At 40.2% G+C, this 15,212-nt stretch overlaps 1 protein-coding gene across 2 annotated transcripts in view; it reads right to left on the minus strand.

Annotated features, from left to right (window-relative positions):
• Nucleotides 1–3,008: 3,008 nt before the first annotated feature.
• LOC107583283 (1-phosphatidylinositol 4,5-bisphosphate phosphodiesterase beta-3-like) overlaps nt 3,009–15,212 on the minus strand; it is a 67,976-nt gene continuing 55,772 nt past the window's right edge. Inside the window, exons 26-34 of one of the 2 annotated variants that reach the window (XM_016269461.1) lie at nt 12,495–12,530; nt 12,275–12,384; nt 10,514–10,623; nt 9,671–9,827; nt 9,484–9,560; nt 9,305–9,394; nt 7,415–7,472; nt 6,512–6,598; nt 3,009–5,521 (exon numbers count right to left, since the gene is read on the minus strand). In XM_016269461.1, coding sequence (XP_016124947.1) covers nt 5,231–5,521; nt 6,512–6,598; nt 7,415–7,472; nt 9,305–9,394; nt 9,484–9,560; nt 9,671–9,827; nt 10,514–10,623; nt 12,275–12,384; nt 12,495–12,530 — 1,016 coding nt within the window. In that variant the 3' untranslated portion in view covers nt 3,009–5,230. Of the gene's footprint in view, nt 5,522–6,511; nt 6,599–7,414; nt 7,476–9,304; nt 9,395–9,483; nt 9,561–9,670; nt 9,828–10,513; nt 10,624–12,274; nt 12,385–12,494; nt 12,531–15,212 lie in introns of both variants that reach the window. The other variant, XM_016269460.1, reaches the window with a different exon arrangement.

Raw genomic sequence — 15,212 nt, forward strand, 5'->3', positions numbered from 1 at the left:
ACTGGGTCAGCTGGCCAATCAGAGCAGACTGCGCTTGTCGGAAGGAGGGACTTTGTAGAAAACAAAAATAAAATTAAAATAAGCATGTAACGACCACAAACGGAGGAAAATAGCGGAGTAAAAGTACCTATACATCACTTAAAATGTACTCAAGTAAAAGTAAAAGTACACAATTTTTAAACTACTCAAAAAAGTACAATTACTGATAAAAACTACTTAATTACTGTTCACACCCCTGACAAGGAGCCAGTACACGGAGGGGGCTGCTCCCGCCCAGCAGCCCACAGAGCTGGAGTGCGGCGAGGGAGGAACTGCTGAAATGCTGCCGCTTGTTTACGAGCCTCCTGGTACCTGTCGACAATGGAGTTGACTGAGTCGCCGAACAGGCCAGAAGGCGGAAGCAGGGCCAGCACCGCACGGAATGCTGATGAAGGCTCTCTCCTCGAAGACAGCCTTCCGGGAGCGAAGCGAGAGCAGACTCTGCGTGCTTCGCTCCACGCACAGACTGTGTGTATCCCCGCTCGTAATGTAGCACGGGCAGGGAGGAACACACAGCCTGTAACGCGATCTGCTCTCACCCTTTTTTAAATGCTTTATCTTAGCCTCAGCCATGCTTATTTTTCTTTTTGAGGAGCTTGTTGGGACAAACAACACCAAATAAGACTTACAAACAGAGTGACTGACACAACACAGAGCACTTTGCTGAATGACAGAAAGCTGACGCCGGTTCCACCGTACATGCTTTTATAGCTTCCTGGTAATTACGTCACCCGCCCGTGACGTCTCGCCCTATGGAGCCAGATCGGCCTAAAAAATAATACATTTATAAAACAAAATTCATAAATGCACAGCACAATTTACATTTACAAAATCCAATTCGTAAATTCAAAACACAATTCATAAATACAGAAGTAAAAGCATAAATATTTCCCCAAATGCTCACACAAAAGCATCTTACCTAAATAAATTTAAAATGTTTACACAAATATGTATATATCAAGTTCTTGAATTAATTTCCATCACACATTTATGAATGATGTTACATGTATTTATGGATCGTTGAATTTGCATTTGCAAGTCATCACACATGCGTGGACTGTTTTGAATTTGTGTGTGGAATTTTTGAGACCTTCCTGGCAGGTTAAGATTCATAAATATCTTTTTTTGGAGGATGTTCCGTTCAGCCAATCGCGGTGAGCTTTTAATCCACCAATCAAAACGCTCTTTACTGAACAGACTCAAGAAGCTCAACGCTGCGCTTGTACTGTGCATTCTTTCTATGATCGGGTCCTTGCTGTAAAGACATTTTAATGGGTACTCTTTTTTTAGCACCTGATTACAATTTCTACAAAATCACATTATGATTTATATCGTTCGCACAAAATACAGCTACCCGGTTAGCCTGCTGTCTTATACACCAAAGTTGCACATAACTTACCCTGTTTATTCAGCCTGGTCTCATGTTTATACGTAGGTATTAATACATAACATTTACAAGCACAAAACGTACACTTTTGTACGTTTTTATTCATGCTAAAATGTACAATTTAGACGTATTTCAACGTTTAAAACGTACAAATCGCTACGTACTTTTAGCTAAAAAAATTTAAAATATTTACGTATCTTTTATATCATTTATATAAATGTATTATTTTTGAGGCCGATCTGGCTCCATACTCGCCCATCTATTGGACTGATTACACATGTGATTCAGAGCGTGGTCACACTGAAGGCGTTCCCTTAGCGTTTCGACGCAGCTCGAGTTCCTGAAGGGGAACTGAATAATTTTAACAAAAGAAAATGTGTGAAAATTGCAATAACAAATTATAAAATAACCCTGCTCATAAGTTTACATTACTATAGGATTATTACATTTCATTACTATAGGATCTTCAACACACACACACACACACACACACACACACACAAAGCACATACAATTATAAATAAATTACACTTCAGATAAAAAGCTAAATTAAAATTGTAATAAATACTAAAGTACTATACTATATTATATATTTTTTAATTTCCACTCTGGAAAATGTTTAGAAGGGTCTAGTAAAGTGAGATTGGATTTTTCATATGTGAAGATGTCTCACACATCTTCATCATGTCACGTAATCGGTCTTTCATTTAAGAACAAATCCATTTCACAATCTGAAATCTTGTTCTCATCCTATTAAAGAACTAAAAAAAGGAAGCACAAGCAAGACATTTTTGACAATGTTCTGTATTTATTGAATGTAGTTACATTATTTATCGAGGCAATAAAAATTACATCCAGAGTAATAATTTTCCCTTTAAACAAGGCAGACCAGTACATTATCTACATACAGTGTTAACAAAAGAGTGTTTCAGTAGGAAGATAATAAAGAGACACATGCAGGGAGAAAGAGACAAACTATGAACTCATGAAACGATAAGATATGTACTTGGTTAAAGCTGTAACTGAGGCCGAGCAGAAGTTAGCCCTTGAGTAAGCATGTTTTGTCCCTTAAAGTCTGACTGCAGTCCTCGCTGATTTCAGTACACACACCAGCATCACTCAGTTTGGCCCACATGTGTGATGGACCAGCCTGGCTTGTCCCCTGAGGATGTCTGATTATAGACTGAAATTAGCATGCTAATGTCTGCTATGAAAGAAGGAGAAGGGGGGGCCAACAACAAAGTCAATTTACAGGACATGCTTTGCATTGATAGCATTAATAAAATAATAATAAAAAGGTGCTAAAATTCAAAATCAGAACAACCACCTGAATTATGTCCTATTTTAAAACACTAAAAAGTGGGTTTCTAAATTACTTGATTTCAAAAAAGGAATTGTTGGGTTTTTAAATGATAAAATAGTGCCATTCAACCATTACTAGTCTATACACAAAACAGAACCATAATGTGATATAACATAGGCACAATACAGAATAATGCCTCTGTTAAGAACAAGACAATCATAAAGTGTCATAATCATATATATATAAATATATATATATATATATATATATATAAAATACAGGCCATAAAGTATTTGGGTGTTTCTCAATAAAAAAACAAAAAACACCTGCACCTCATTTAAAGTAAGAAATCAAATGCCGGACAGGCAGCAGAAGACTGCTTAGGTTGACTGTATAGTGTGCACGTGTTGTTGGGACACTAGATCAGCCTAAGATGCAAGCAAAAAGACAGACGTCACCCTCAACTTCTCCTCTAGTCAGTAGTAAAATTCATTTATGTCTAAAATTTAATGAATTATATGTAGATGGATATAAACTCTTATGTGGTTTCGACTGAAATACACACATTAATATTTTCTGGTAGTATGTACAACACTAATGTCCCTCTCCAAAGATAAGAAGACATGGAGAGAGGAAATGTTTACATGCAAGTACCATTTATCCCTGTTCATTCAGGTAAATAAAGCTATTGACTTAACATATGAACACATAATATGGGCTGAGTCACAAACTCATGCTCACTTCTCATAGCAAACGATGGTGTTTTCCATCTCATCTCATTTCAGCCCTTTGGCTTCTGGCCTTCTAAACTCTACTGTGCAGTGTTCATTCTCACAGCCAGTGCTTACCTCACACATACAAACACACACACACTTTGTAAATTACACTGGGAAATATTATCATCCAAGCATGCAGAAGAACTGTCATGTCCATGATGCATATTATGTTACTCGCTCAGCAAATGTAATTGTTTGATAATCATAAGTGCTGTAATCATTGTCCTTCTCAAAGTGCTTCCATTGAGATCATTATGCACCAAGCACACCAGTGTGAATGATGCTCGCTCGACTCTAACTGCCTTAATATTAAGCCGCGAAGCCCTGAGAGACACAAAGAGAATGAAAAAAGGTGGGGAAAAGATGCACATGGACATAGAACTAAAAAACTGACCAAATATATGAAAGTAAACAGGAAGTGGGGGGCGACTGCAGACCAGATTACAGTACGAGAAAGCAAAATCCAAACATCATACATTCTAATGGATTAAAAAAATCCCTGGATTGTGGTGATCAGAGCTAAGCTTCAAAAGTCTTGCTTCAATCTCACATTAAAAACTCATCTCATATGCTCTGATTTGCTGCATATTATGCAACATGACTCTGAATAGACCCTGATAAAGCCAGATGAGGGATTTGTGCGCAGCGTTCCTGACATCGCACCCAGAACGTGAGAAGATTCAACAGGGTTTGGCAGTTTAAAGTTTCCTAGACATCACTGGATTTCAGACAGTGTGAGATGCGGGATCACTGCCAATTACACAGAATCTAGATTAGATTTAGCCAACCGATAGAGAGAGACAGATACGGGGGAGGTATAGGAAAGCGAGCGAGTAGGATTATGGGATTTTAGAATACATTAACTGGGTGAGAGAGTTCAAGCGAAGTACATATAAATGTGAGGCACTTAAACATTTTAGTGTCATCAGACACAAACACAATATACACTTTTAGGAAAAAATGTGCATAAATTGCATCCTTAGACCTACAGCAAATTGTCACTGGGGCGGTACCCTCAAATGGTCAACTTGGCACCTTATTTAGCCCTAAAAGTTATCACTTTAAGGGTACATATTACTACTTATGAACTAATAGGTACTAATATGCACTTTTTTGGGGGGAAGATAAGGTACAAAGTTGTGCCCCAGTGACAAGCTGTGTAATTTTTGCACATTTTTCAAACAGTGTGCTCAGGACCTGATCAACATTCACAAGACCGGATGTTTCGTCGCTGTGGTGAAATGAATTGTGTTGGGGGTGTGTAAGAAATAGTCCATCTGTGCATTATTATGTAAACACGTACCTTTAAGACTAAGCATGAGCCTAGCGCTAGTAATTCATTACTGCCAAATTTACACTGCCACCTATAGGACAACTCGCTGCACTATTCATAAAGCTGCAAAGTGCACAATATATAACCAAAATAAATAGAAAACCCCATCCCTCTGGTTTCCACAGGTATCTTGCATACAGGTGGTAGTATGAACGAGAGCCCACATTATTAAAGCTAGATAAAATCCACTGCGTTTATGGATTAATACAGGAATTTGGTTAAAAAGAATTGATTCAGACAGACACGGTGGTATGCAAGCTAAACAACAACAAAAATTCTCACAAAATGCATACAACTTTTAGTAATACTATATCTATTCTTAAAATCCTCTGTGGACAGAAATGGACTGGAGAGAGTGATAAGAAAAGCAAATAAAACAAACGGTAGTATGACTAGTACACTCCTGTAGTATCCGTCTCGGACTTGACGGGAGTGTTTGAGGTGGAGGAGGAGTCCAGCATTGAGGACGAGATATTGGCCATGTTGCTCCAGCTGTGGTTGGGGGAGGAATAAGGGGGCGTGCTGCAGTTAGAGGGGGGGCCAGAGCTGGAGCTGTCATTGGCCTGACCCATCAAAGTGTCTTTACGGGAGCCTTTGCTCTCAATCTCCTGCAGATACAGAGAGATCTCTTCCGGCAAGCGCTTCAGCTCTGCTTCGCAGTCGCGTGTCAGACGGGCCTGATCCTGCAGAGACAAGATGATTCCATTCAACATTTGAAGGAAAAAGAAAAAACTTATGGCATCTTCAAATCAGGGGTGGTGACATGGCCAATGATTTCTATGACAATATGAGCTATTTTATTTACTGTTAAAAATACATATCCCAATATATTTACTTAAGCTGAAAATAAGGTTATCGCAATATCAACATTTTCGATACCACTGAAATTTCACAGTTCTCAATACCAATTTCGATATCACTGTAAAAACTAATTCTAACCTATGTAATGTAATTAACAGGTTCAGTATTAAAAATAAGATTACAATAAGGCAAAGGGGGGGCAAAAAGGTATATCTATCAGAAGAAAGAAATTCACACAAATGCTCATCCAGATGGGCAATGATTACAGCTGGACAGGCATATAACTGTATTTGACCGTTTGAGAATAAAAACCCAAGCTTCAATACCTATAAACTCTATTATAGGCACCTCTCTTTGTGCTTTGAGTGTATATGCTCAGAAAATTGTCTGTTAAACAGTGTTCAAATACAGAACTGAGTTCTCTTTCGCATCTTATTGCGTTTTTACAATCTGTTGAATGTTTAAACGGGCTGGCTTAAAAATGTGCGCAAATGATAAACTACTGTGATGATGCAGCACTGCAACATCGAATTATCATAACCGTGACCATTTGAAATGCAGACCGGTTGTCAAATTTCTACAGGGCTATCATGTCCAGAATATATTGTCCCACCCCTACTTCAAACAGTCTAAAAAGCTTTCAGAATCTGAAATGACCATTTATTTTTCTTGATGACAGTGGTGACATTACCTCTTGTAACGGCAGTATTTTGGCAGAAAATATACAAGTAGTTATTGTGGTACATTTCAGTAAGGGATTTTATTTAATTTTTTTTACATTTTGCCATAAATAGGTGGAATTGATCAGTAAAAGAGAATAATGTGTCAATGAACAAGGACTGAAAGTGGAATAAATCTGTGCATGGACTGACCATAGGAACCTCCTCCTCTATTTTCTGAAGGATGTCCTTGTGAAGGGCTTTTAACTTCTCTTGACGTTTCCCTTGAGCCAATTCCAGCTACACAAAGAGAAAAAGAATTAAGGAAATTCATGAGGAAGATTGACCTTGTTTATTTATTTGAACTTTTGTTTGGCATGGCTAAGAAACACTTTGTCCTAACAAGGTTCGGAGCAACAGCGATGAGTTTCAGTCCGAAATTGATGAGACATTCTGTCGAATGCTTGTTTACTAGACAGATTTGTGGAGTAGGACCACTCAGAAGTATCTAATATCTACTGATTGCCTACGATTTTATTGTCGTCAGCGACTGTTGCCCATCATTAAGTATCAAGTTTTTGGCACTAGTCAGACCCACCTGGGTGGCTTTTCGGACAACGGAGTATGTTGTCAGAGCTTGTTGGGAGAGATCAATCTGACTGGCTGTTCAGCTTAAGGAGCCAGACCACAACAAGATAATATCTCAGATGATTATGCTTAGTAAATCGAGAAAAGCAGAAATTGTGATGACGTTCAAAACACCATTCATCGAGCAGTCCTATCTGTTTCTTGCAGTGTTTTTAATTCAGTTCTTTTGAGGCTGCTTATTTGTCACATATGGTATCAATACAAAGACATTAGCTTCTGGTATTGGACCGAAGCCAAAATTGTGGTATCAAGCCAACCCTACAATTTCATCACCGCTAGTTCTTTGACGTCAGTTCGGTGTGTCATGGCCTTTATGTATTCAGTACATACAGGAAAAACCGTTAAAAAAACGACCATGAAAACTTGAGTGACACCCAGTTAGGACAAGGTGTAAGATTAAGATTGTCTAAAAAGAGATATTTACACAAATAAATCTACATTCATAAACATTTCCACAACTCTACTCACCTGACGGATTAAGTTGACCGACTCATTGATATGTTTTTTATTGATCTCATTCAACTCCCTACTGAGTGAGAGAATGACAGAAGGTTAAGTTCATTGTACACCTTTCCAAAGTATCCAGTGACATTAATGGCTTGATGAGCCTCAGCAGCACATTACAAATGGTCTCATTTCTCTCTATTTCTCCCTTACATTTTATCTGACAGTTTCCATAACAGGAAAATTTGAAATATGGCTGCTTTTACAGATATCTCGAGGCATCTTAGAACATCTCTGATTAAGATATAGGTAAGATTGTTCTAAAAAGAATTAGAAAAAAAATGGGGATGTAACTGTATTTGTCTATATAATGAAAGTCAGTGAGGTCCAAAACAACAGTGAGACATGAGGGTGAGAATGATGACGACAATTTTAAGCGAACTATCCCTTTAAGGCAAGTAGTGTCCATTCCTTACAATCCATTTTCAGGTCACTAATATTTCATTTGCATTTATCCTCAGCATCCATTGTGCTATTGAGGCAAGCCAATTAAATGTATAGTTTGCCCCAAAATAAAAATGCTTTCATCATTTACTCACCCTCATGTTGATCCAAACCTGTAAGACTTACTTTCTTCTGTAAAACACAAATTAAAGGGGTCATATGATGTGATTTCAAGCTTTCCTTTCTCTTTGGAGTGTTACAAGCTGTTCGTGAATAGATAAGATCCCTAAAGTTGCAAAGACTAAAGTCTCAAACCCAAAGAGATATTCTTTATAAAAGTTTAGACTGGTCCACGCCCTCCTAAAACGCCTCATTAAAACACGCCCCCACATGTCTACGTCACAATGTGGGAAGATTTGCATAACGCCGCCCAAATGTTCACGCAAAGAAAGAAGGCGTAACTTTATTGTTGCTGCCACAGCCGCCATGTTGTGAAGACGCTGTGTTTCGTTGCGAAAGCGGAAATACTTTGTTTGGCCTTCCAAAAGAGGACACGACTAGAAATCAGTGGTTAAGTTGTATTTACAACACTGTTCCAGAACATTTCAACCCAAATATTCAGATGTGTGCAGTGCATTTTATGGAGGATTGTTTCCTAAACCTGGGAGAGAACCCTACAATGCCGGCTGTTCTGACTCACAGACTGCAAGTACGTTTTCATATTTAAAGAATTTGCCACTGACGATTCAAACGCGAGTTTTGAGCAGTGTAGAGTAGCGCTTGTTGTTTGTCGTTTCTCCGATCACAAATACAGACATGGTTTTATGTTTATGTGGCGCAATGCAACACAACACGTAAAAAGACAGTATAAGTCATTATAATCCGTAATTATGTCCCCACTGGATGCAACAAATGCCTCATTTATAATGGGTTTTAATGTTTTTGTCTCGTCGCTCTAAAGCACGGCATCACAGTATGGTAAGGGCCGTAACATTTCCATCACACGCTTGAGGTATTCGGCCAATCATAACGCACTGGATAGCTGGCCAATCAGAGCACACCTCACTTTTCAAACCAATGAGCTTTGTAAAAATCGACACGTTTCGGAAAGGCAGGGCATAGAGGAGAAACAATAATGTACAGTATGTGGAAAGTAATGTTTTTTTAATCTTAAACCGCACAAACACATTTCATTACACCCAATACACAAAATAATGTTCTTTTTAGCAACATCATATGACCCTTTTAAGATACTTTTTTTTTTTTTTACAGTGAAAGTCAATGGTCACTAAAACAGCTTGTTACCAACATTCTTTAAAATATTTTCTTTTGTTTTCGGAAGAAGAAAGAAAGCTTTCCGAGTATGGAATGATAAGAGGTTGACTAGAGGTTGGGGGGGTGTGTGCGCTAACCTTTTAACCCTAGACTGTCACTGGCACTGTCCTTGAGATAAGAAAAACTATTACTCACGCCTCAGCCTTGTCCTTTTCTGCTTTCTTGGCCTCAATGATGCTGTTCAGCCTCTTCCTGTCCAGAATCTTCTGTAACTCTTTCTTCTCTCTGCGAGTAGTAATGTGACATTTTAGCATTTGTCCGCAAACCCACAATTGCGCCTCAAACACAAAGACGCAAAAAAAAAAGTTTCTCACTTGTCACACACTTCCTTGAGCTTCTTGATCTGGGCTGCTTGGCATTCTTGGGCGATTTCCCTCAGTTTCTGATTGGCCTGACACAGAAGCACAGAGTCACAAAGAATACACATTTTTAGCAGTGTGTGTAGTGCCTTATAGAGCAGCTGTGTTCGCTGTGTCTTTGGGCTATCGTTGTGTGTCATACCTCTTTGAGGTGGAATTGTTTAGCCTCTTTCTCTGTCTGATGTTGTGCCTGTCTAAGCACAAGAATCTCCTGCATCTGCTCCTCTTTGAACTGGTCCATCTGTTTCTGCACCTCCAGATCCAGCTCATTCAATTCCCTCTGAACCTCCTCTGACCCACTGCACAGACACAAATAGCAAACATCTATTTAATAATAGAAATAATTATAATATTAATAATAATGAATCACAAAGAAATTATTAAAATCAAACGGTCTCCAATGTTCTTTTAACCAAAGGCCAGCAACCTTTCTGACATTAAGTGATGTTTCATTTTTTGGAATTTTTCATTTTTCTTCAAAATCTAATTTGACCCCGGAAATGAACAAAGTTATAGGATTTTGATCAATGTAAAACAAAGAAAGGTTCTGCTGTAAAATGTAGCAATCTTTCTGATTCTACACTATATCTAGGTAATTAATAAAATAAGCAACTTTGTGACAGTGAGCATGTGAAAACTGTTCAAAAGATCACGTTTTATGAAAGGTCAGAGTATTTGGCTTCTCATACAACTTATAACTAAATAAAGTAGTCTGCGTTTAACCATTGGTGTCGCTCCCTGATTTAAACAATGTAAAATATCCATCAGAAAGTCTGATCACATCCCCTTCCATTATTCTCTGCTAAACACAATGTTCCTCATGAGAACTGAATATTCATTTCAGATTGGCTGCTTTACCACTCTGAGCTCCGGACCTCTTGATCATTGTATGAATTACAGCAAACAGTTGGCACTCAAGCACAATATCCACCTGGCCAACATTGATTAAGGTCAAACAGTCAATGTTGAATCTAAATGTCCTCACTTTTTCTTCAGACTGGAGCGCAGACGCTTCTCCATCTGACTCCGTTTCCTCTGGAGGTCAGAGTTCAGCTGACTACAGCGAGTCCTTTGTTCCTTACTGAGAGCCCACACCTGAAACACACAAAAACACATTCTTTAAGTTATTTTTGAAAAGAGACCAGCATAGTTGTGGCATTTGTCAGAGTGCTATGGCTCTGATATCAGTTCGTCATTCTTATGCCAAAGCACTAGGGATGCACGATATATCGGCCACCATATCGGTATCGGCCCATATCGGCTCATTTTTTGCACTGTTGACTGCTCGAAACTTATTGGCTGATTATGTTTGAATGTGTTGATTCATTTTCGAAAACTGCATGGCTATAAAGTATTTCCAGGTCTTGAGCATATTAACGTACCATATTACTTTAGTAAATGATCTGACCTTCAAATAGCCATACAGCTCAGAAAATCGATTAACACCACTGCTATCTACTGAGAACTGTGGTAGACTCAAGTCATGCTCTCTTACTCAATAACAGTGGTTCCCAATCCTGGTCCTGGAGAACCCCCAACACTGTACATTTCTGATGTCTCTCTTATCTGACACGCACATTTGTTGATGAGTTGAATCAGGTGTGTTTGATTAGGGAGGTTCTCCCGGACCAGGATAAAGTGAGGCTTTCAAATTTGTAATGAATGTTTGGTCGTTTTGACGATTAAACGTGTGAAAGAAGGTTTTACACAGTTTTTACAGAGTTTTAAAAATGAAAAACATTTCTGACTTTAACTAATCCCAGAGCTATAAAGCTACAACCACCAAATTTCAGCAAATTTTCACGGACAAAAAAGTTTCACTGTGTATTGACAATAATGAAGAAATGTATAAAGCAAAGATCACTTTCTTCTGTTGGTCAGTGCAGCAAATCTGAGTGACCAACTTGAACACATTGGGAAATCTGCATGGCATAATCTTTTGCCCTCATGCTAAATTCATAATTGAATGGATTCCTACAAAAAAGACTGGATTTGCCTGCAAAATATTGCCAAACAACGGCTAATATGTCCAAACCATGGACCCTTTCCACAAGACTGTGATGGAGTGTTTCAACGATCATCAGCATCGTAAATCCTCGAAAGTTTTTTATATTTAGATTTTTAAAAAGATGTATGTACATTTATAACACTATAATTTGTATTATATCAACTTTGCTCAAATTACAAAAAAACTAGTTAACGCTAATGTCTCGCACTTTTTCTTGTTTCTAATGCAGCGTCTATAGGAGGGACGGTAAATTTGACATAATTCTCTCTTCTGACTGCCGTTATCAGTCTTTTTTTAAAGTTATCACTATCGTGGAGTTTTTCTTTTGCTATTTGAGCAAATTGGAATGCAAAAAATATGTTTGTGGTACTCTCTCATTCACTGCTCTCAAAGCTAACCCAACTATGTCGACTTCCGCTGCTGAGAAACCCGGAAATGTGAAAAAGGTCCATTGGATTGATCTGTTTATTTACTACAAGCAAAGCCTATCAACTAAGACATGCTACTGTAGCTACAGTGCATGTTCAAACATACTAGCAATGCCTGGCAATGTGCTAAAACACCCTTTCCATCAAGGCTTTCTCAACCAAAAAACAAAGCTGGTCTTGAAGAACTAACCTTTTTTTTATCTAGGTAAAAATATACGTGCATATTATTTGGTTAAATGTGACCATGATGGTACATTCTCTACATAACACATAACTGCAAGTGGTGTTGTAAGAATAGAGTGCTTTTGACCTTTTTGAGATGTTTCTTTTTCAGCTCCTTGAGTTCCTTGCATTGCTTCTTCAACAGCTTCAGGTAAGAGTTGTGCTGTTTGAGCTCATCAATAGACTGAGGTTCGATTACTGCAAAACAAAGGTACAAAGCTTGTCTGTGATCTGCAACTTCTCAGCACTTTGCAGGGGACTAATGAAGATGAGTGTACAATGGTTAGATGAGGGTGAGTGAATCTTACCTTTAAGAATGTTGTTGACTAAATCTTCTTTTTGGCCTAAAATATATTACACACAAACACTCAGTTCACTTAATGAACATGACATGCATACTCATAAGTAAACATTAGAGGTATAACGGTTCAGTACGTATTGCTGTTTTGAGGTCAATGTTTTGGTACAGTTTGGGAGTGGGGGGATGGGGGGTGTATTCTTAATTAGAAATTTTCATTAGAAATTTTCACAAGAATTCACTAACACTTGGTAACATTTGCCGTAACTAAAAAATAATCTGTTTTGAATTACTAAGTAAAATTTTTATTAAATAAACAGTTACATGCTCTACATTTGTGTGCCAAAACATACATGCTATAGAGAGCACTTTAAACATTACAAAAAAAAAAAATAGTAGGACAAGGTAAATTCACAAGTAAAGATAAATAAAATACAGAAAAAAACGTCCCAGGTTACGTATGTAACCATGGTTCTCCGAGGGAACGAGACGCTGCGTCGGAAAACTCTAGGGGAACACCTTCAGCGATACCAAGCTCTGAATCATTTGTGTAATCAGTCCAATCGATGGGCGAGACGTCAGAGGTGGGTGACGTCATGACCAGGAAGCTTTAAAAGCACGTGAGGTGCCGCCGGCGTTAGCTTCAAGGAGTGAAGCAAGCTCTAGTAGGGATGCCGGAAGTATGGCCTTGCGACGCAGCGTCTCATTCCCTCGGGGAACCATGGTTACATATGTAACCTGGCCAAATAGTCTACCAAGGGAATCAGTCTCTGAGAATGGCGCTAGCGGGAGACCGCTGCGCCCTGGAACACCGGCAGGGTTGGCAGACTTATCTCCTGAGGGCACTGAGGAGAGACGGGCACCGGGTAATGTGGTGTACACCGCTCTTCCCCAGAGGGGCCTGCCCTCCGAGGTCCTGAGCCACAGCATCAGGACTCTCATAGCTGAAGTCTCCTATTGAAAACGACGGCCCTCAAACCCACGTCGTCTGTTAGGAAGACTAGACCAGAGCCTGCTCGGGGCAGGACCCAATGAAGCACACTTGGCAGGGGCTCCCACACCGCCAGGTGACCTCCTAAGGGAACCAGTCTCGTGAGACTGGCCTCTGGTGCGCCTAGAGCAGCTAGCTCGGTGCCCTGAAGCGGCGGACCGGCAGGGGACAACCGTACTAGCTGCTCTAGAGACCTCCGTAGAGGTAGTGAGCCTCTTAGTACTGCTACTTTTCTGGGCGGTAACTGAGAGAAGCGCTCGCCGGAGGCCGCTGCGCCCTGAAACACCGGCAGGGTTGGCAGACCGATCTCCTGAGGGCACTGAGGAGAGACGGGCACCTTGTAATGCGGTGTACACCACTCTTCCCCGGAGGGAGCTGGCCCTCAAAAAGTCCTAGGCCTTAGGCGTCAGGACGTTTACGACGAAGACTATCCAGTGAGAACGAAGGTCCGCAGAACCGCCTTCCGCTAGAAGCCTTCGGCCTGGGAGCGCCACTCTGACTCCAGACTCTGCAGAGTACGAGAAGTGAGGCCCCCAGAATGAAGGGCCAGAACACGGTAGGTTGGGACTGCTCCTGCCCAGCAGCCCCTGCTGACCGCCTCAACCTCCTCAGAGGAAGAGAGGTAAACTCGTGCTCTCACTTGAGAATTTTTTTTTATTATCTTTATCCCAAGTGCCCCTGTATATCTAACTTCTCATAGTCAGATAAATACTTCATTTTATTCCTCAGAATTAAATGCAGTCAAACAACCAGAGGAGTAAATACGGTCTGGTGAGTAAGATTCACATCAAAAACCGAATGATGTAATATAAGCATTGCCTCGGCAGCACGCGAGCCGCTCAGTCACACCAACAACATCAATCTTCTGAACCCCGAGAGCGGGCGCTGGATCTGGTGGTTAAGGAAGTAGATAGGGACGCACCCGTCTGCATTCCCTCCACCAGATCCAGCTGCGAACCCCACGAGTGCAGCTGCCGCTCCGCCTCGGCGGAAACGGGGCCAGCACCGTGAGGAATGCTGGTGAAGGCTCTCTCCTCAAAGAGAGCCTTCCGGGAGAGAAGCAAACGCAGTGGCAACTGCTCACAATGCAGACAGTTGGCCCCCTCGAGAGCCGACGCCGTGTGCTCCGCTCCCAAGCAGGAGGAACACACAGTCTATAATGCGATCTGCTTTCGCCCTTGTTTGTCTTTACTTTAGACATTTTATTTTCTGCTGGAGCTTTATACTTTCTTTGCGGAATGCTTGTGCTTAACTTTTGGACAGACAACAATAAATAAGACTCACAGAACATAGATAGTGACCAGAGCATGTGAGCGGAGCGGAGTGGTAATATTTCCTTAAGAGCGCAGAGCGCCTTTCTGAAGATTCCGCTCCGCTCGCTCAATACGCTCAGTGCCGCTCGCTCAACCCAGAATGCCGTTTGGTGATTTGCTTGTTCGAGATCGAGAATCTGTAGAGATCGAGAATAGTAGAGCAGTTATGGAGTTCAGATATTGTTTCAACGAAGTTGCAAGCCTTATACATAAATGTAAGGTAAAAAATCTAAGTTAAGAATGAGCAGGGAGAAGAAACTGAGATGGAGTGTGGGGAGAGTTAGTAAAGATTCATATTGGAATCTGAAGCGGCACATTGCCAGAAAGCACGAGGATGTGCTACGCAAACATGGTGCCGCAAAAGGTGAGCTAGTAACACCATAATAAATGAATAAACAGGTAGGCTAAGGTTATATTCGGTTGT

The sequence above is a fragment of the Sinocyclocheilus grahami genome, unplaced genomic scaffold (assembly GCF_001515645.1).
Source record: "Sinocyclocheilus grahami isolate Dianchi unplaced genomic scaffold, SAMN03320097.WGS_v1.1 scaffold52.1, whole genome shotgun sequence".
NCBI classification, from domain to species: Eukaryota; Metazoa; Chordata; class Actinopteri; order Cypriniformes; family Cyprinidae; genus Sinocyclocheilus; species Sinocyclocheilus grahami.